This window comes from Gracilinanus agilis, chromosome 4, assembly GCF_016433145.1.
Source record: "Gracilinanus agilis isolate LMUSP501 chromosome 4, AgileGrace, whole genome shotgun sequence".
Taxonomy (NCBI): domain Eukaryota; kingdom Metazoa; phylum Chordata; class Mammalia; order Didelphimorphia; family Didelphidae; genus Gracilinanus; species Gracilinanus agilis.
The window spans coordinates 468,321,218-468,342,753 of NC_058133.1; the positions used below are offsets into that span (position 1 = coordinate 468,321,218).

The 21,536-nt window shown below is 37.0% G+C and overlaps 1 protein-coding gene and 1 pseudogene across 4 annotated transcripts in view; one reads left to right on the forward strand and one right to left on the reverse strand.

Moving 5' to 3' along the window:
- Window positions 1-21,536, reverse strand: part of CD58 (CD58 molecule) — a 106,149-nt gene that overhangs the window by 51,094 nt on the left and 33,519 nt on the right. For all 4 annotated transcript variants that reach the window (XM_044672430.1, XM_044672433.1, XM_044672431.1 and 1 more), the window contains one exon: window positions 752-1,054. In XM_044672430.1, coding sequence (XP_044528365.1) covers window positions 752-1,054 — 303 coding nt within the window. The remainder of the gene's footprint in view (window positions 1-751; window positions 1,055-21,536) is intronic.
- On the forward strand, window positions 8,911-10,187 carry LOC123244648 (annotated as a pseudogene).

Sequence of the window (21,536 nt, forward strand, 5' to 3'; positions counted from 1 at the left end):
CAACTTCACCAACAGTGGGTTTGTATCACAATTCCATCCCAGTGCACTAGAACCCTCATGCTGGTTTTCTAAGTTATTTTGGGCTGAAAAATTACTTCACTCCATCTTTTTGTAGATCCTGCTCTATCAGAATTTGTTCTGAGGATTTATAGGATGTTTTTTTGGGAGGGTAATTTGGTAGCAATCAGATAGGTCCATGTACCTTCTTTGCCATCTTGGATCCACCTCCAAAGGTCTCTAAACTAGTAGAAAATGCATTCTTTGCAATATTTTTATAAAATGTTGTTCAGTCATTTCCAGTCATGTCTGACACTGCACGACCCCATTTACGGTTTTCTTCGCCTAGTCAATGGAGTGGTTTGCCATTTCCTTTTCCAGCTCATTTATCTTTCACTAAAGTCTACTGTCTCACTATATATTATGTAGCATGGTGTGACAGTAATCTCAGAATCTTGAAGACCCTCTTAGCCAATTTCATGTTCTGGAAGATTTTGCCAGGCTGGAAAGATTTCAGATATTCAGACATAGATCTAATAAGTGATTTCTAAGGATATCTTATACATGTGGACAGGCTTATTACCAGAAAATGGACCACCACAAGATGAAAAGATTTTGTCTGCCACAACTCACTGCCAAAGGACAGGCAGGTTGCAATATTCAATGGTGGGGAAAGAGGGCCTACAACAGGAAAACCAGAGAGCCTCTGAGTTTAGAGTCCAAAGCAAGTCTATAAACTGAATGTGCTACTTACCTACAACATAAAGAGTCATGGACTCACTTTCTGGAAGACTTGAGGATTCAATTTCGTATTGGCCTTCATCAGATGCCATTAATTGATGAATAGTAAAATTCCCAGATTTGGGATCTAATGTAGCCCTTCCATAAAAGGATGCATAGTATGAAGGTTGGTCACCTTTCGATGGCCATTCCGCCACCTTATCTTTCCTTTTCTTCCATGTGATATCTTCAAAGTCTGTTTTATGGGATGGTGAAAGTGTAACATTCTCATTCACGAGGCCAAATATGTTCTTGACAAGTCCACACATTCCAGAGTCTATGAAAAAACAGAAAGAGGTAGATGGGATAAAAGTTTATACACAAGTTAATAATATGGTCACCCCTCCTGGGATCTGCGCCCTGCATAAATGATGTCTAGTTCAAGTAGTCAACATCATTATCAATTAGCCACTCATTATGTGTGGGAAATAGAAGGCATTAAATAGCCCCTCCTTGTAAAGGCTTCCAGTTCTGATGGGAAAATGAGACAAATCTAGAAACATCATGGGTAGTGTTTTTGGTATACTCTGACAAGCCACCATCTATTAAAGTGCATCCTGTTACACACTTCAATATATATATATATATATATATATATGTATATATATATATATTTACATTTAGAAACAATTTTTGTTTCTAAAAAAAAAAAGAATTTTTATTCTTTCTTCCTTTTTTTTAACCCTTATCTACTATCTTAGGCTCAATAATATGTATTTGTTTCAAGGCAGAAGAGCGACAAGGTCTAAGCAATGGGCGTTAAGGAATTTGCCCAACGTCATACAGCTAGAAAGTGTCTGTGACCAAATTTGAACTCAGGATTTCCAGTCTCCAAGTCTGGCTCTCAATCCTGTGTTATTGGAAATGTTGGAGTCCTTGAACTACAGTTCCCATGAGCCCACTGGCTTCCTTTCCTTACGCAATGACGTAGACAGGAGGATAAAATTGAGGGGCTGGTTTTTCACTTCCTCTTTGCTTCCTGTCTTCCTTCCTAGTGGCATGCTGCAGCTGGGAAAGGCAGACTGCTTAAATAGTTTAAGCTAGCATGTCACGTGGCTTTATTTTCTATTGGTTACTAATAAATCTTTAAAACCCATAATAATTTTAAAGTTATCCTTTTATATTAATTTTATTTCTTACAATCCACTGGGCCATCTAACTGCCCACTTTGACAACTGTTTTCAGATATTTTGTGATTCAGATTCTCTCTCTCTCTCTCTCTCTCTCTCCCTGCCCTGCCCTGCCCTGCCCTGCCCTGCCCTGCCCTGCCCTGCCCCCAGGGAGAAAGCAGTCTGATATAAATTATAAAAGTACCTTTATGTAGTATATATTTCTATACTGCTCATGCCAGGAACACTCTATTTTTCTAACCTTTAACCCCTCACAACATGGCTAATGTGGAAATGTTTTCCATAATTTCACATATATAATCAATATCCTATTGTTTACTTTTTTGATGGATAAGGGAAGGATGAGTGAGGGAAAGAATCAAACAAAATTTTAAATTAATGTTAAAAATAAATTATGAATTGTTTTTTAAAATATATAGGTATTGTTATTATTAAAAATGATGAAGGCCGAGATTAAAAGGAAAAATAGTATTTTAATAAAAGCCATGTTGATAGAGATAAATCAACCATGTGCCTGTAAGAAACCTATTCAAACCTCGCCTCAGTCATTTTACGTTTCGTACCTTCGTGTGCCCAGGTAACTAAAGAGGAAGTTCAAAAGCCACTTCCCAATATTTAAAGCTGCCCCTCACCTTGAAGATATCATCTAAAACAGGAAACCTGTTGGACCACGGGAAATGTAGTTCCAAGGTCTCCCACATGTCCACAGGAAGTTTGTCAAACACTACACATCCTGAGGCTCAATCCTTCCAAATAGAACCCCAGTACTTTTAAATAACACCTTACTCCCCTGAGATCCAGTGAAAAAGACTGGTCTTTTTTGGTGGATCTTAAACCAAAAGAAAAGAGGATACTAGCTAGCCACATTGACAAAAAGCCAATTTGGGGCAGTCCCCTATTGGCTAAGAGTATGCATTCAAAACAAATGTATTCGACTCATTCAACTCCCCATAGTTCAAATCAACTGCACCCCAAAGTTCAAATTTGGATCTTCATGGTGTGGGAAGATGGCACAATCCTTATCCTGAAATTACTTTCAAAGAATTTAAACTTTACATTATAGATTATAAAACATACATTTTCTTCTGAGAATTATACATTACCCCCCTGAGATTACTCCTAAAGGAGTAGAAATTAACTTGCATTATAGATTATAATTCAGACATTATGATTATAAAAAACTTAACACACACACCCCTGAGGGAAATTTTAAATAACACATTACTCCCCTTAAGAGGTCAGCCAAGGATGCATGGCTGAGTGAGTCATGGGGGTGCATGAAATCAATTGGCAAAAGAAATAATAAAAAAAAAAAATAAAAAGAAGAAAATTCAAAAAAAAAGAAGAAAAAATTAACTTGCGAATGAAATGTAAAATGTGCAAAAAATGTAAGGAAAATAAACTTATAACAGGTCTTTGAATCAAGGCCCAATTAAAGTGATTTAAGCAGTTTGCTATTACCCATTCAGGGCCAGGACTTATAGAAAATTGCCATTCTCTATATATATAGAGAGAGAAATAAGGGAAACATCTCTCTTTGGCCTGATTCCCCTTCAACTTCTCAGGGAAATGAACCGATAAATAATCAATCTTAGGTGCTTCACTAGGAATTTAAGTTGAGGGGACCCACGTCCTCTAAAGTTTTAGAAAAGACTGGGACTCCAGAACTCAAACCCCAATTTCAAGCCCTTAAGTATTGGCATAGACTTCTGCAATTCATGCAGATTCTCAGTCAAGTCTCCATGACCTTGTGCTTTCTTGTTAGCATTTCTCCTGGAATCAGACAGAGAGGCATTAAATCACAGTCCCATAGTCTCAGGCTCTTCAGGTATGCATCATTATAGCAAACATATAATCAGCTAGTTGAAATGTCTTCCAAACATAATCAGAATTGAAAGAACTTTGAGTAAGAAAGGAAGCAAGGAAGAAAGGAAAAGAGAAGTAGGGATGAAAATTGAAGAAAACTAGTGAGGAGCCTTTTTCAAAGTCTTCTTTGCATAGAAACAAATGCTCAAAGATTTGTTTGTCTATTTCTGTGTTTGCACTTTTTTCCTATTCTATACTATATCCTCATCAATAATGAACTATTTCAACACATAGCATTGGAGTTTGTAACCTAATACAGCAGTGGATTCAACCCTGATTCCAAAAGACTGAAGCTAGTCATACGAACCACTTACTGGTAGAGAGATGAGAGACCATTCCATCCTTGAAATGGGGAATGAGATTGCATAAGCCATCTCCTATATCTGACTAGTTTGTCTCAAAGGATAGGGAGGACTGGATCTGTGATTTCATTGGGATAGGCAACTCTTGGATGAAGAAATTTTTTTTTTCTTTTTACTGATGATACAGATGAAGGCTATTTCTCTAATTTATTTGTTTAGTGAGTTGCCCAGAGCATTGAGAGATGAAGTGATTTATCCAGGGTCACACAACCAATAAGTATCAAAAGCAAAACTCAAACCCAGATCTTCCTGGTTCTGAGGCTGGATTTCTAGTCACTATGCTATACGGCCTCTTCATCAAAACCATTATTAATATTATCTTGGCTGATCTCTGAAAATAAAATGTAATTAAAAAAATAAAACCTAGCATTTATATAGTGCCTTAAATTTTGCAAAGTCATTTTTAGATGTGATATAATTTGATTCTAATGACAATTCTGCCAGGAAACTATGACAGCTGTTATCATCCCAATTTTATGGACAAGGAAATTGAATCTCAAAGATATGAAAGGTTTTGTTCCTGGTTATACACTTGGATCTGAATCTAGGTCTTTTTGACTCTAAGTCTAGTACTACATTCACTCTGCTGTGCTGCCCCTAACCCTTAAATGCTAAATTACTGACTCTCCCTCCAAGGCCCAGCAAAGATTAGCCTGGACCCATAGGGTACTAGTCATTCACTTGACCCATTCATCTCAGAAAAATGTCCATCCTAGGGGCCCAGAGCTACAGAACTGGACACACATCTAAATTTTAGGGTTTGAGAGTGAGAGAAGACAGAGATAGAAAGAGAAAGAGACAAATAGTGCTCCATTCATTCATATATTTGCTGCTGACATGAAGTTGGGGGAGGTAGTTAACAATCATCAGAGCCAAAAAGAGATCTCCCTAAGGCAGTGATTCCCAAAGTGGGTGCTACCACCCTCTGGTGAGTGCTGCAGCGATCCAGGAGAGCGGTGATGGCCACACTTTTTTTTGCATTACATTCTATTCTGAATTCAATAAATAGTTTCATAATTTCTAGGGGGTGCTAAGTAATATTTTTTTCTGGAAAGGGGGCGGTAGGCCAAAAAAGTTTGGGAACCACTGCCCTAAGCTATGATGATGATCTGAAGCTAATAAGGTTAAATTAAACAAGCAGAAATATAAAGATGCACAGGGTTTGCAAAAGAGCAGCTAACATCATAAATATAAATGGGTGAGGAGGGACAGAGAGATATGGAATGTGAAGCAGTTTGTGTGAAAAAGGAATGGGCCCTTTGATAAAGCTACAAGCTCAGTGCCAGCCAAAATTCAACCAGGCAGCACACAAACCAGCGACCACAATCTTGGTTGGTGCTAAGAGCATTGTGATAGCCAGAATGATTGAGAAGATGGTCCCATTGGCCTTTGGCTCTGGTCATATGACTGTTCTAGTACTGGTTTCCATTCTGGCTGTCACATTTTAACAAGGTAATTAGCAAACTGGAGAATGGCCAGTGAAAGAAATAAAAAACCTGGGCTGACATTCCTGAGCTGAGAAATTTGACTTTTAATTTGAGGTCTGCAGCCATGCCCAGTCTGTGGCTAGAGACCTACAATTGCTTAACAGTGGTGATTAACAGGACCAGATATTCAGAACACAAAACTAAAGTAAGATTTAGAACATTTTGCTAAAAGGGTTAATAAGTTCCAGTAAAAAGGGGTTTTGACCAGATCAACTCTTTTTTTCTCTCTCTTAGCAAGGTTAGGACTCCTTTCCTAGATGTCCTAGCTAAGGTGCTTTTGCAAGGTCAGGGCCTCTTGCCTTCCTGTCTCAACTTCTAGTGCCATGACGGCAAACCTATGGCACACATGCCAAAGATGGCATGCAGATACCTCTCTGTGGGCATCCATGCCATCACCTGCCAAAGTTAGTTACTAGAAAGGCAGAGGGACTTGGACAGAGCTTCTCCATTACCCCTCTCCACCATGCCTCCCCACCCCTCTGCCTAGCAGCCCAATAGAAGTGCTTACTCCCTCCCCTGAGCAGAGTACTTGAGCCACTTTTTCCCCTTTCTCCCATCCCTGTATGGGGTAAGGTGATGGGCACTTGGTCTCTGGGGGTTGGGAGGTGGGGCAAAGCACCCAGTTGGGAAGCAGGGCACAGCATATGGTATCAAAAAGGTTCTAAAAGGTTCACCATCACTGCTCTAGTGTGTGTGGCAAAGGAATGCCACAAGCATTTTCTAGCACTGCAGAAGTAATTAATTTTTTCACTTGCTATCAAACTATATCTATCCTTATCTATAATTATGATTAATATTTTCCTTATCTATTATTCTGTTTATGTACAATTAATTTTAATAACTGGGTCTAACTCTTTCTATAAATGATAGTTACAGTTTACTACCTAAAGGATTACATGTGATCACAGCTTATGATTATTAAATAAATAGTAAATAATTAATGGACACAGCTTTTTAAATAAAACTAAGTGAATGGCAATTTCCTTTTCTTCAGAAAATAGCAAGTAGAATGGTTAAGGATCATATGGCAAGCACCTGAAAGAACTTAGTGTAAGAGAGCTGAGAACAGGAGCCTTATCTGTAGGGCTATCATAAGGAAGGCAGACACAGACTCATAAAGTTGGGAAGGTCAATGAAGGAGATCTAGGTTCAACTCATACCAAACAAAGAATCTCCTATATAGTATATGTTCCTGACAAGGGGACATCCAGCCTTCATTTGGAGACCTCCAGTGATGGTGAAACCCCTAGGGTAATCCATTCCTCTTTTAGACACCTCTAACCACTAGGAAACTTTCTGAGGTCTGCTTTTTTGCTACTTTTACTTGCTGCCCCTTGTTCTGCCCTCTAGGACCATGTAGACCATGTTAAATTCATCTTCCACATGCCAGTTGAATATTTAAAGATAGCTATGATGCCTTTCCTTACTTCCTAAATCCTCTAAAAATCTCCAGGCTAAATATTCCCAATTCTTTCAATTAATCCTAGGCCCAGTCTTTTGTTCTTTCTTTTTGCTGCTAATTTTTTTTCAGTTACAAGTTAAAACAATTTTTATTTTGTGATTGTGAATGTGATATCTGATATTTTGTGATTCAAATTTTCTCTTTCCCTCCTTCCCTCACCTCCCTTCTACTCCCCCATAGGCAGTAAACAGTTTGATACAAGTTACACCAGTCTTAGGCCCAGTCTTAGGCCCCCTTACCATCCCTGAAGATTAATGTTTTACAAACTACATGTTGATTAAAAATGTGTGCTACAGACTGAGTGGTGTAAATTTACTTATAAGGCTGTAACAGCTAAAGTGCACTATTGATTTAAATTAAAGCTCCATTAGCTATTCATTTGCCTATATCCACAAATGAAATTTGTTAGATTTTTTTTTAAGAGCCCTAGAAAATGTCAGAATTTTACAGGCTCTGTTCCTTTGGCTTTTGTTTCCAGAAACAGAAACCCTTATATTCTGTTCTTTAAAAGAGAAAATTGTATATATTACCCATGTGTTATAAACATGTACTGAAATACAGATGAGTTAAACTATGCTTAGTTTTCTAGGCAGAAAACTAATGACAAACTCTTGTGAAATTCACACAAAATCTAACCTGCCATATTCTTGGTTATTTTGCAACCAATATTTCTTCTCCCCATATGGAGGAGACAAGAGAAAGAATGAAAAGGGGTGAAAGAGAGAGAAAAGGGGAGAGGGAGATGGAGAAGAGAGGGAGGGACAGTAGAGGGAGGAAGATAAGTAGGGAGGTGGGGAGTGAGAAGAGATTTAGGTATATACGTGAGGTAACTAGATGTTGTAGTCCAATAGATCATGGAACTTGGAGTCAGGAAGACTTACGATCAAATTTTGCCTCAGATACTTATTACTTGTGTGACTTAGAGTAAGTCACTTAACCTGCCTCAATATCTTTATCTGTAAAATGAATATAATAGCACCCACCTCATAAGACTGGTAGTAAGGACCAAATAAGTGAATACATATAAAGTGCTTTGTAATCTTAAAACCAATAGAAATGCTAGCTATGACATTTTAGCTAGCTAGTTTAAGGCAAACCAATGAATTCTTTGGTAGACTTCTCATTTTTTGTCATTTCAATCATGACCAACTCCTCATCACTCCTTATTGAGGTCTTCTTGGCAAACATAAGAAGTGGTTTTCCATTTCCTTTTCTAGTTTATTTTTATGGTTGAGGTAAATGAGGCAAGTAGGGTTAAGTGACTTGTCCAAAGTCACACAGTTAAGTGAGGGTCTCAAGCCATATTTAACTTGGGTCTTCCTGACTCAAGGCCCAGCGCTTTATTGACTGTGCCACCTAGCTGCCCAATAGACTTCTCTACACTAGTGATGGGCAAACTTTTTAAAGAGGGGGCCAAAGGAAAGGAAATGCTCATCTATCAGTCTGTTTCTAAGGCAACTCTTTTGAAGTTTCATTGTATTGTATCCTACTCATTGTATTCATCAGATTAGGAATAATGTCCCTAGACTGGATAGAACATTTCAGGGGGCTGCACTGGCCTTCAGGCTGTGGTTTGCCTATTACTGCTCTAAACAATATCATTGCTGCCCTCATGAAACAACTTTCTTGGAACTTTCCAGAAAACTTGGTGAGAAACAGAGGGCAGTGGCTGGCATTCTACAATCTCAGAACAGAAGAATTTACCCCTACCATCTTCTCTTTTCCCCCATTCACTCCTTGGCTTCTGGGCAGCCCCCTCTCATCCTCCCTAGAGGTGGGCATTTTGACACCAATGTAATGCTAACATTGCTCCCCAAATATAGAAAATGGTGAAAGAAATGACTTATTATAATATTTAGGGGAATAAAACCCAGTGCCTCCCAGGAAGAACTAAAAAAAGGCATATAGAAAGCTAGTCTTGAAATATCACCCAGATACGAATTTAAATGAAGGAGAAAAGTTCAAAGAGATTTCTCAAGCTTATGAAGTGCTTTCTGGTGCAAAGAAAAGAGATTTCTATGACAAAGATGAAGATTGAGTCATCAAAGAAGGTGGTTCTGGTCATAGCTTTAGTTGTCCCATGGATATCTTTGATGTGTTTTTTGGAGGGTGTAGAAGAATGCAAAGGGAATGGAAAGGTAAAAGAGGTGTTCCTCAGTTGTAAATGACTCTAGAAAATTCATATAAAAGAAAACGGGCTTTGCGACAGAATATAATTTGGGATAAACATGAAGGACAGGATGGTAAGAAAGGAGCTATAGAATGTTGCTCCAATTGTAGAGCTCCTAGAATTCAAATTCAAATAAGAATTCATCAGATGGGATCTAGAAGACAAATTCAATTGATTTCCATGGAATGCTAAGGGCATGGGGGGAAAATTAGCCATAAAGATTGATGAAAAAAACTATAGTGAAAGGAAAGCTGTTTGAGAGAAAGAGATTCTGGAAGTTCATATTGGCAAGAACATGAAAGATGGTTAGAAGACAACAAACATTCTGTTGTGAAGGTGGCCAGGAAGCAGGACCAGAGTCAGGAGATGTCCTTCTTTTGGATCAGAAGGACAATGCTATATTTACATGACAAGATGAGGACCTTTCCAGGGCTATGGATATCCAGTTGGTTGAAACATTGTGTTGGCTTTCAGAAACTAGTAACAACTCTTTTTAAAAAAAACCTTTGCCCTCTGTCTTAGAATTTATACTAAGTATCGTATCGGTTCCAAGACAGAAGTGTAGTAAGGGTTGAACAACTGGAGTCAAATCACTTGCCCAGGATCACACAGCTAGGAAGTGTCTGAGGCCAAATTTGAACCCAGCCCCTCCAATGTCTCCAAAGCCAGGCCTGGTTATCTATCCACTGAGCCACCTAGCTGACCCCCTCCCCACCAACTCTTGACAATAGAACTACTGTCATTACTTGTCATCTTGGTCAGATTATCAAATGTGTACTGAATGAAGGTATGCTAATTTATTGGCAGACTTAAGAAACAGGGATCCTATGAATTAAGTTAATGGAATTTAAGGTAAACTTCCCAGAGAATAGCTTTCTTTCGTCAGATAAGCTATCTTTGCTGGCAAAGGTACTGTCTGAAACAAAGAATTAGAAATTGAGGGGATATCCATCAATCGGTGAATAGCTAACCAAATCGTAGCATATGTTGGTGATAGAATACTATTGTGTTATAAGAAATGATTATCGGGGGGCAGCTGGGAGGCTCAGTAGATTGAGAGCCAGGCCTAGAGATGGGAGGTCTTAGGTTCAAATCTGGTCTCAGACATTTCCTAGCTGTGTGACCCTGGGCAAGTCACTTAACCCCCATTGCCTAGCCTTTACCGCTCTTCTGCTTTAGAACCAATATGCAATATTGATTCTAAGATGGAAGGTAAGGGTTTTTAAATAAAAATAAAAAATAAAAAGAAATGATTATCAGGATGATTTCAGAAAAAGCTGGAAAGACATACATGAACTGATGCAAAGTGAAATAAGCAGACCAGGGAGAACACTGTACACAGTAACAGTGATACTAGATGGTGATCAACTGTGAAAACTTGGCTCCTCTCAGCAATGCAATGATCTGGGACAATTTTGAAGGACTTATGACAAAGAATGCTACCCACCTCCAGAGAAAGAACTGTGGGAGTCAGATGGACGCAGATCAAAGCATACTATCTTTCATATTGGTTTATTTACAGTTTCATTTGAGGGTTTTAGTTTTGTATATATGTGCTTTTATTAAAAAAAATGACCAATATGGAAGTATGTTTTGCACAATAATACATGCATGGCTCAGATGAAATTGCTTATCTCAGAGTGGGAAAAGAAAAGGAAGGGAAGGAGATGGTTTGAATCTTGTAATTTTGAAAAGTATAAGTTGAAAATTATTACTACATGTAATTTGGAAAGTAAAATGTCTTTGAATTTAATTTTTAAAAATTAAATTAATTTTAAAAATTACTGGTCTATTGAAAGAAAGGAAGGAATATTGAAGAAATGGGTTAAGTAGAACTGGCATGCTTTGACCCGTCTCAAGAAAATAGTTGCCAGAGGTAGGTAGGTGGTTCAGTGATTACAGCGTCTGGCCTGGAGTTAGGAGGACCTGGATGGAATCTGGCCTCAGACATTTCCTAGCTGTGTAATCTTGGGCAAGTCACTTAACCCCCATTGCCTTGCCCTTACTGTTCTGCTTTGAAATTAATACTTAAGTATTGATTCTAAAAAGGAAGGTATGGGTTTTTTAAAAAAGAAAGAAAGAAATTGCCATTATAATGGAGAAGATTTTGAGAATGATGAGTTCTGGAGGTGGTATTCTCAGTCAGACTTCTTAATGAGGGACATTGAATAATCTTCATTGTAATGCAGGCTTTTGTATGAAATTGCAAGTGAGTAAAGAACTACAATCATCTTAATACACTATTTATTACTATATTAATACACTATTAACACCAACTAGTATTTTTGTTGTAATATTCAACTATAATATAATTGTGTTTGAAAAGGTTATTGAATAGAAGCCATAATGTAAAATAATAACTCTGAAATTTATGATGTCGACCATCATTAATTGCTCTTTGATGGTAAAGAAGTCAGTCAGCATTTTTTTCATGACCTGTACTTCTCTCTTTCAATGAATATATTCAGTACCTTGGTCTGAGATTTGATCCTTGATTGATTATATATACACAAGCATTTATGATTGCAAAGCTCTGAAATTAAAGTTTGGAACTAAAAAAAAGAAACAGCTTCCTAGCTACAGATAATATTTAAACAAAGAATATGAAGCAAAGGTTAGGTAACAAGCACAACAATAATTATAGCTAGCATCTATAAGTGCTTTAAAGTTTGTAAAGTTCTTTACATATATTATATTACATTACATTACATTATATGACTTGATATTTCATAAATAGCTAGGCTGAAGTGATTTTTCAAGATCTTGATTTAACAAGTCATCCAGTTCTTAAATTTCCCATATTTTTAATCCCGTAGCATTTCTAACAGTAGGTCAGAATTCTCTTGCTTTGTCCAGCATCTTCCTGGACTACTTCTCTCATGTCTTGTCAAACTAATCAGTATGGAGGGACTGTCCTCTTGATTTCATGTTTTTAAATGGAATGGGAGTGGGTATGGGTTCTGATCTGGAGACCTTTGGATTAATCCAAAGAGTTTCCCCAATCAAGTTCATGAAATTTGAGGGTGGACACTTGTTGGAAAGAGATATTTCCCATGAATCTCAATTTGCTATCAAACCCTTCCTGAGAAGGTAAAGGGATTAATATCTTTGACCGGTCCCCAGTGACTAGTAGCTCTTGTCGAAGGCATTACCCTCTGTAGGCTATTAGAATGAGCCATGGAATGGTCCATACCTTCAAATTCTTTTTTTTTGAAGGTAAAAAAATAGCTATTACTATATAAAACTTAAAGGTACATAAAATATTTTACATTTGTTATCTCATGTAGTCCCCACAATATCCCTGCAAGGTGGGCACTAGGATTTCCAAAGAATCAGAAGATTCCATGGACTAAAAAATTTGCAGAAAAGTAAATCCAGGAGGAATGGGAAGCTCTCAGAAATCAAATTCTGAAGTCAGAAAGAAAAATTAAAATGTGGAAAATGAGGAAATCTCTAAAGATCAAATGAAGTAATATTTGTAAAGCACTTAGCACACTGTGCCTGGTACATAATAGGTACTTAATAAATGCTTGTTTGTCCCCTCTCTCCTTCTAAGGAGGCTGATATAGATGGATTTTTGAAAGATACTAAAAAGGGGGCAGAGGAATTGAGAGTCAGACCTAGAGATGAGAAGTCTTGAGTTCAAATCTGGTCTTAGACATTTCCTATTTCACTTTACTCCAATTGCCTAGCTTACCACTCTCCTGCCTTGGAACTAATACACAGTAATGATTCTAAAACAGAAGGTAAGGGTTTTAAAAAAGAAAAGAAAAAAGGAAAGAAAGATACTGGATAACAAGAGAAATACTATAGGAGTAGAGAAAGATGTAAACCTATTTTTAAAAAAAAGGAAAGAAAAAAGAAAGATAATGCAGCCTTTCCAGCCATTTCCCAAACATGCTGCCTCTACTTTAGCTCTCCTCAAATCACTCCCACTGGACTTCACCAGATTCTTCTCCTGGTTCCCAAAGTTTTAAGGGGGCTTTTACTTTATCATGTGCTAAACTAGGATTTCTAAGCTATTTTATCCATTAGAATATCATAAATTCCTTGAGGGGAAAGATTGTCTTGCTGGCCTGAATTTTTATTCATAGATAGCACTTGTCACAATGCTAGTCACATCATAAGTGCTTAATAAAAGACATTCATTCATTCAGCAACCTACAGTTCAGTATATGTGACTTCCTTTTATAACAAAATTCGAAAACACAGAAATGGTAATCTCAATGAGCCAATCAAGAGAGACATCATCAAGAACAGAAACTTCGAAACCAATCTCACTTCTGTTTTTTAAGAGTGTTACTAGATGGGTAGAGAAGAAACCTAGAAGAAAACAGATTTCAGTGAAACATCTAATAAAATCTCCCATGCTATTCTAATAGAAAAGATGGAGAGATGTAAGAGAGATGATGGTAGAGTTCCTGTTACAGAGAATGAGGAGCATAATCTTCTTTGTGAATTTAAAGGATCATTATATGGAAGAAAGTTTACTTATCCTACTTGCTTTCAGATGGCAGAAGTAGAAACAAAAAGTAGAAGCTTGATATAAGGAAAAACTTCCTAACAGTAAAAACTACCACCCAAAAGTAGACTCTCCTAGGAAAGAATAATCCCTGTCATGCCAATCCTTGCCATGGAAGTCTTCAAACAAAATCTAATTGGCCATTTGCTGAGTGCATCAAAAAAAAGAGATTTTTGGACTAGTTAGCCACTGCGGTCCTTTCCATCCCTCAGATTTTGAGACCTACACATTTGAGAAAATGCAATTTGTATATCCTACTGTTTTCATAGAAAATATTAGTAGCTAGGTGGCATAGTGGATAAAGCTTTGGGCCTAGAGTCAGGAAGACTCATTTACCTGATTCACATCTGGCCTCAGACATTTCCTAGCTATGTGACCCTGGGTAAGTCACTTTACCTTGCTTGCCTCAGTTTCTTCATCTGGAGGAAACATCTAGAGCTAGAGATGGAAATGACAAACTACTCTAGTATTTTTTGCCAAGAAAACCCCAAATGAGATCATGAAAAACAGGACATGACTGAACAACAACCAGTTTTTAATTTAGAATTATGCCAAAAGATCACCAAGCTCTTTGCACCTTTAGATCTAGCAATCTCTAGTACCAAGCAAATGAGCTAAAATGAAGACAAAGACAGAAAGGACCCATATTCACCAAAATATAAGTAGCAGAAATTTATGTGACAACAAAAACTAATCAGTGAGTGTCCATCAATTGGAAAAATGGCTGAATAAACTGGGATGTATAATAAATGCATTGGATCATCATTTTCTTGAAGAACTGACAACAATGTGACATTCAGGGAAATGTGGGAAGATGTATTCACTGATGTCAAGTGAGGAAAGGCGAATCAAGAGGACAGAACACACAATGACTATGATCCTGCGAAATGAACATCATGGAATCAGACATACATCAATTAATGGTCATTCGTGGTCACAAACAAGAGATGAGGAAGTACATTTCCTTCATAGCAAGGAGAGCTAAAGGGAAGGAATCTTGAATATGAAATAGGATCATCTTGCCAATGGGTTTTTCTGAACAGTTTAATTCATAACAAGTAAGGGTTCTGTTGGAGGTGAGAGGCAGGTGCAGAGAAATGAATGTAGTGCCATCAATAAAAACAAATTTTAAAAAGAAAATATCAGTTTTGTGCAATAACATTTTTGACAAATTTATTATATTTTATCTATCCATTGATAAAGGGAATAAAAAGGAGAACTGATATTTCTTGACTCCCTTAATTATCCAAATAACATCACATATTTCTCCTTACATTATATTAATTATTTTTCTTGCATCCTGGCAGAATCTAAATGCTAAAAAATAAGTATAATTGAATCATCATCTCTAATCATCTAGAATCTAGATTCTAGATAATGAAGTGAATAGAACCCTGAGCCTGGAGTCAGGAAGATCTGTGTTTACATTACACCTGGAGTGAGGCAGGAAGGTAGTATAATGGACAGAGCACCAGGCCTGGTGTTGGGAGGACTTGGGTTCATATCTGGTCTCAGATACATCCTGGGCTATAAGGTAGATAGACCCTGAGCAAGTCACCTAACCATAATTGCCTAGCTATTGACACTCTTCTACCTTAGAACTGATGCTAAGAAAGAAAGTAAAGGCTTAAAAAATGTTTTTTAATTCCATCTCAAACACTTAACTAGCTATGTGGCCATGAGCAAGCCATTTGACCTCCAATTGCCCCAAATTCCTCATTTGTAAAATAGGGAGAATAATAACACCTATCTTGAAGAATTACTGTGAAGATCAAATAAGATAACATTTGTAAAGCACTTAGTATAGCACCTGGCATGTAACAGGTATATTTATATTTATTATCATATAAGTATCATATATTTATTTATTCCCTCTCTCTTTTTCTTTCCCCTTTCAGTCATCCTGCTTTGGGCTCTTTTGTAACTGGGCTTCTCTAGGTAAGTCTTTTTCTCTCAGCCTCAGTTATGTCATCTGTAAAATGTGGATAACAATGAATCCCACCATGCAGAGTTGTTGTAAGAATCAAATGAGATAATATCATACTGGATATCATATAACAACAGAAAATATGTAAAGTACTTTACAAACTTTAAGGCACTATGTAAATGTTAACTGCTATTATAATTACAATAATAATTATTATCATTACAATGATAATTATTATCATCATTAGTAACTATGGTTTTCCATTGCTATTCATTAGTCCCTAAAAATACAGGATCAGATTTTTGGATTTGCATAAGTATGCTTGAATTTCAAGAACTCCTGTTTCTTAGCAGACCCTTCCCCTTAAATTACTATAAAAAGGCAATTTTAATCAAGGAACAGAACCATCTTTAACACATGCTTATCTTTCACAATAGATCCATAGGAAGGACTCTAATTAATAAATGCACAAATTGATTTTCCCTATTGTGACTGGTATATATTAAATGGAAAGATGTGCCAAATTATCTTAATTCACAAATCAGTTGCTCAAGTCTTTTCTCTCTATTGCCTGTAGCACAATAAAGAGATAGGTAGCTCTAATTAGATAATTAGATTTTTACTTGTGGATTGGGTGCTGTTTGCTTCTGGATGTTTATTTGTTGTGTCTTATGTTTGCTACCAGCTAAATACATTGACTTCACTCAGGAGACAGACAGCCTGGTGACAAGGGAAATACTGGGAGATATATGGAGATCAGTGAGAAAGAGAAACAAGGTGGATAGACTTAATTAGATCACTGGATTTCTGCTAGATAACTGGCATCCATTTAACTCAATAGTTCTGACAGGTAGAAATGTGAAAGTGACAAGACTGAAGGAATACATAACACATCTTTATCCTCTATGTAACTGGGAGAGTTAAAAATGAGCTTGTAGAAGAAACTGAGGAAGAAAGGATGAGAGGAAGCTGAGGGAAATTCACAGGCAGCAGCAGGCTGCACCAGACTGCTATTCTGGTGGTACAGTGAATAGAGCACCTGGCTTGGAACCAGGAAGACATTTTCTGAGTTCAAATCTGGCCTCAGACAGTTACTAGCTCTGTGACCTTGGGTAAGTCACTTAATCCTGTTTGTCTCAATTTCCTAATCTATAAAATGAGCTGGAGAAGGAAACAGCAAACCATTCCAGTATCTTTGCCAAGAAAATTCCCAAATGGAGCCACAGAGATTAGATATGACTGAAATGACTCAATAACAACAAAAGAGATTCTCCTAGATGACCCAATAATCAACAAGCATTTATTAAGCATCTACTATGTGCTGAGCATCATGATAAGGGGTAGAGATATTAAGAAAGGCAAAGACAGTCCCTACCCTCAGGAATCTTATAGTCTAATCAGGGACCAATATGAAAACAACTATGTATATACAGGATATTATTATATATTATATACAGGATAAATAGGAAATGATCAACAGAGGTAAAGCACTATAATTCAATGGGATTGGAAAAGGCTTTCTGGAATCTCAACATTCTGCAAGATCACATCAACCAGAAACTCACACTTTTTCAGTACCAGTATCCTGTCCCCCACTTCTTTTTCTACTTCCTCATCTCCTACCCAATTTCAGCTTCTTTTTATGTATTATGTTTTTCCTCTTTAGGTTGAAAGGACTTGGAGTTCAGGGTCTGATTTTTGGCCTTCTTGTTAGCCCCAACACTTAGTACAGGACCTGGAATAAAACAGTTATTAAAGGGAACAAAAGGAGTACTGATATCTTCTCTCCCATCATCATCCACTTTTTAAGGATATTTGTAAAGAAGATCCTTGTTTGGGAATGGGCTGGATTTGATGAACACTGAGGTCCCTTCTACCTCTGAGAGTTAACAAACCTATAAGGCAGAAGAAAGGAAGATCATGATACAGGAAAGGAAGAGAAGAAGGAGACCAATAAGTACATAGAATCAAATATTAGATACAAGGGATTTTGGGTAAAGAGGAGAACTAGAATTCTTCTGGAGCCAGCAGACTTGCCAGCTTTGGGAGCTGTAATGAAGAAATTAGGATGTTGATTAAAATATTGATTAAAATAAGATATTTTATAAAGAGATCTGAGGGTACAAGCAGGGAAGGGAGCAGTTCATGAAGCCAGAACTTGGAAGAACACAGGAAAAGGTTCTGTCAGTTGGTGACATCCTCTCACTGGGTCACTCACTCACTGGGCTTCAGTTAGTGAGTGAGGTGCCTCTCTTTCTCTCTGGCTGCTGGTGGAGACAGACATCTGAGACTTTACACTGGGATGGTGAAAGGGAAGAGAGAACTCTGAAAACCATTTGAAGAGGTTTTCTACTTTCCTGATCAAGAGAAGTCATCTCTAAGAAGAAGCTGGCAGATCTTTCCTGAGAACAGTTTTGGAGAAAGAAAGCTTGAAGGCTGCTTGTCTGGACTCTGGGCCATACCAGGGCTACCCAATTGTCAGTTAGCAGCTGCCATCTTAGCTGAATGAATCTATATGTTCTTTGAGATATCTTTATCAAATTAAGTTAAATGAATAAGGATTTTAGGTAGATCATAGTCAGATAGTGTTTTGGAGTTGGTTTTTTTTTTTTTAGTAAGTGCTAGGCATTAAGTGTAGCCAGAAGAACCGAAGGCTCCTCCATGAGGTGAACATAGAGGTGTGGGTGGAGTAAAATAGTTCCCTTTGATTCAGGGCATCCTTGTTACTAATCCTTACCTTGGTTGTGATATTTAAGACAAATAAAAAGATATTATATAAAGATATAATCTCTAAGCAAAATACCTTCTGGCTTGGTGGAAGAAAGTCACTACTGGCTTTCATTTTAAGTAGGGAGCTGGAAGATACTTTGTAATCTTCAAACAAAGTATCCTACCACAATATCCTCCTCACAACTCCATTATATAACCATCATTTCTTCAGAGCCACTACTCCCAGTGATTCATGAGGGGACAAAGGATATTACTCTAAAGAACCAAGACAGCCAGGATAAGGATCATGAAGTCAAAATTCTGACAATCTTAGGAAAGAGAGAACATTTTTATTATTACTAAAACAGGAAAGTAAGATAATAGCTGGCTAAGATAATGTCCAAAAGTTAGATTTCAATTTTTGGACAATGGTTTAAAATATAGAAATGGAAAACTCTTGGCTAGGGATGCCATACATCTAAACAGAGGTGGTAAAAAAAAACCCAACAAACAATAACAAAATTCCAGACATTCTAGAACAAGAGGGAAAGTGGAAATTGAAAGAATCTATAGATCACCTCCTACATTTGATCCACAACTGACAACTCCCAGGAATATTATAGCCAAATTCAAGAACTATCAGACCAAGTAAAAAATATTACAAACTGCTAAGAAAAAGTCATTCAGATAACAGGGAATCACAGTTAGGATAACACAGGATCTGGCTGCAACTACATTGAAGGACTGGAAGGCAAGGAATATAATATTCTGGAAAGCAAGGGAACTGGGTCTACAATCAAGAATCAACTATCCAGAAAGAATGACTATATTCTTGCAGGGGAAAGTATGGTTATTTAATAAAATTGAAGACTTCCAACCATTCATAAAAAAAATGGATTTAAACAGAGAATTTGCTGCCCTAACACAGAACTCAAGAGAATCACCAAAAGGTAATTAAGAGAGGGAAAAAAAACAAAAAAAAATAACCATTTCTTTAAGGGACCCGATAAGTTCAAATGATTTGTATCCCTATAAGAAAAAATGATATTGGTAACTCTTAAAAATTGTTATTATCATCAGGGTAGCTAGAAGAAATATACTTAGAGGGGACAGTGACAAACTATATAGAATGAAATGTCTCTCTCTATATATATGTGTGTGTGTGTGTGTGTGTGTGTGTGTGCGCGTATGTATAAATATATGTAAAACTGGAGGTAAAAAAAAGAAGATAATATTAAGAGAAATGGGAAAAGAGACAAAATGGAGTAAATTTCTATTCCATAAAGAAGCACGTGGGGTAAAGAGATTGGAGAGAGGAAATATTTGATTCTTAAGTGCATTGAAATTAACTTAAAGAGGGAAGAACAATCCGATCCACTGGGGTAGAGAATTGATTTGTGCCCTATAGAGAAGTAGAAGGGCAACAAATGGAACGGTAGGGAGGGAAGCAATACTAGGGAGGGAATGGGTGGGGGGAGGATTAGCTTAAAAAGACCCTAAAGAATAATAAGAAGGCAATAAGAAGGGGGGGGGGGGAGAAAGGGAAATACAATAAGGCAGGAGACTAGGGGGACTGATTAAAAACAAAACACTGGTAAAGAAGGAAATAGTGAAAGAAGAAAGGGCAGGACAAGGAGAGGGAATCAAAATGTTGGGGAATACACAACTGATAATTATAACTCTGAATGTGAATGAGATGAAGTCACCCACAAAACGGAAGTAAATAGCAGAATGTATGAGAAACCAAAATCCTACCATATGTTGTCTACAAGAAACACACATGAGGCAGGTAGACATACATAGAGTAAAAATAAAAGGCTGGAGCAAAATCTATTGGGGTTCAACTGAGAAAAAGAAGGCAGGAGTTGCAATCATGATATCTGGCAAAATCAAAGTACAAATAGATCAGGTTAAAAGAGATAGGGAAGGTAATTATATCCTGATAAAAGCCAGTATAGACGATGAAGAAATAGCAGTACTCAACATGTATGCACTAAATGGCATAGCATCTAAATTTCTAAAGGAGAAACTGGCAGAGCTCAAGGAGAAAATAGATAGTAAAACTATACTAGTGGGAGACGTGAACCTTCCCCTATCAGATCTAAATAAATTAAACCAAAAAATAAATAAAAAAGAGGTAAGAGAGGTAAATTAAATCCTAGAAAAATTAGAGTTAATAGATATATGGAGAAAAAATAAATAGAGATAAAAAGGAATACACCTTCTTTTCAGCAGAATGTACATAGTACATTCACAAAGATTGACCATGTACTAGGGCAGTGATTCCCAAAGTGGGCACTACCTTCCCCTGGTGGGTGCTGCAGCGATCCAGGGGAGTGGTGATGGCCACCGGTGCATTTAGCTTTCCTATTAATTGCTATTAAAATTTAAAAAAAATTAATTTCCAGGGGCATTAAGTAATATTTTTCTGGATGGGGGCAGGCCAAAAAAGTTTGGGAACCACTGTATTAGGGCATAGAAACATGGCAAACAAATGCAAAAGAGCAGAAATAATAAATGCAACCTTTTCAGATAATAATGAAATGAAAATAATAATTAGTAAGGATACATGGAGAGGCAAATCAAAAACTAATTGGAAACTAAATATGATTCTCCAAAATCAATTAAAGAATGAATCATAGAAACAATTAACAATTTCATAGAAGAGAATGACAATGATGAAACATCCTACCAAAATCTGTGGGATGCAGCCAAAGCAGTAATCAGGGGGTAATTTATATCTTTGAGTGCATATATTAACAAATTAGGGAGGGCAAAGGTCAATGAATTGGGCATGCAAATCAAAAAACTAGAAGGTGAACAAATTAAAAATCCCCAGATGAAAACTAAATTAAAGATCATAAAAATTAAAGGAGAAATTAATGAAATTGAAAGTAAAAGAACTATTGAATTAATAAATAAGACCAGAAGCTGGTACTTTGAAAAAAAACAAATAAAATTGACAAAGTACTGGTCAATCTAATAAAAAAAAAGGAAAGAAGAAAACCAAATTAACAGTATCAAAGATGAAAAGGGAGACCTCACCTCTAATGAAGAGGAAATCAAGGCAATCATTAAAAAATATTTTGCCCAAAAATATGTGGCAATAAATATAGCAATCTAG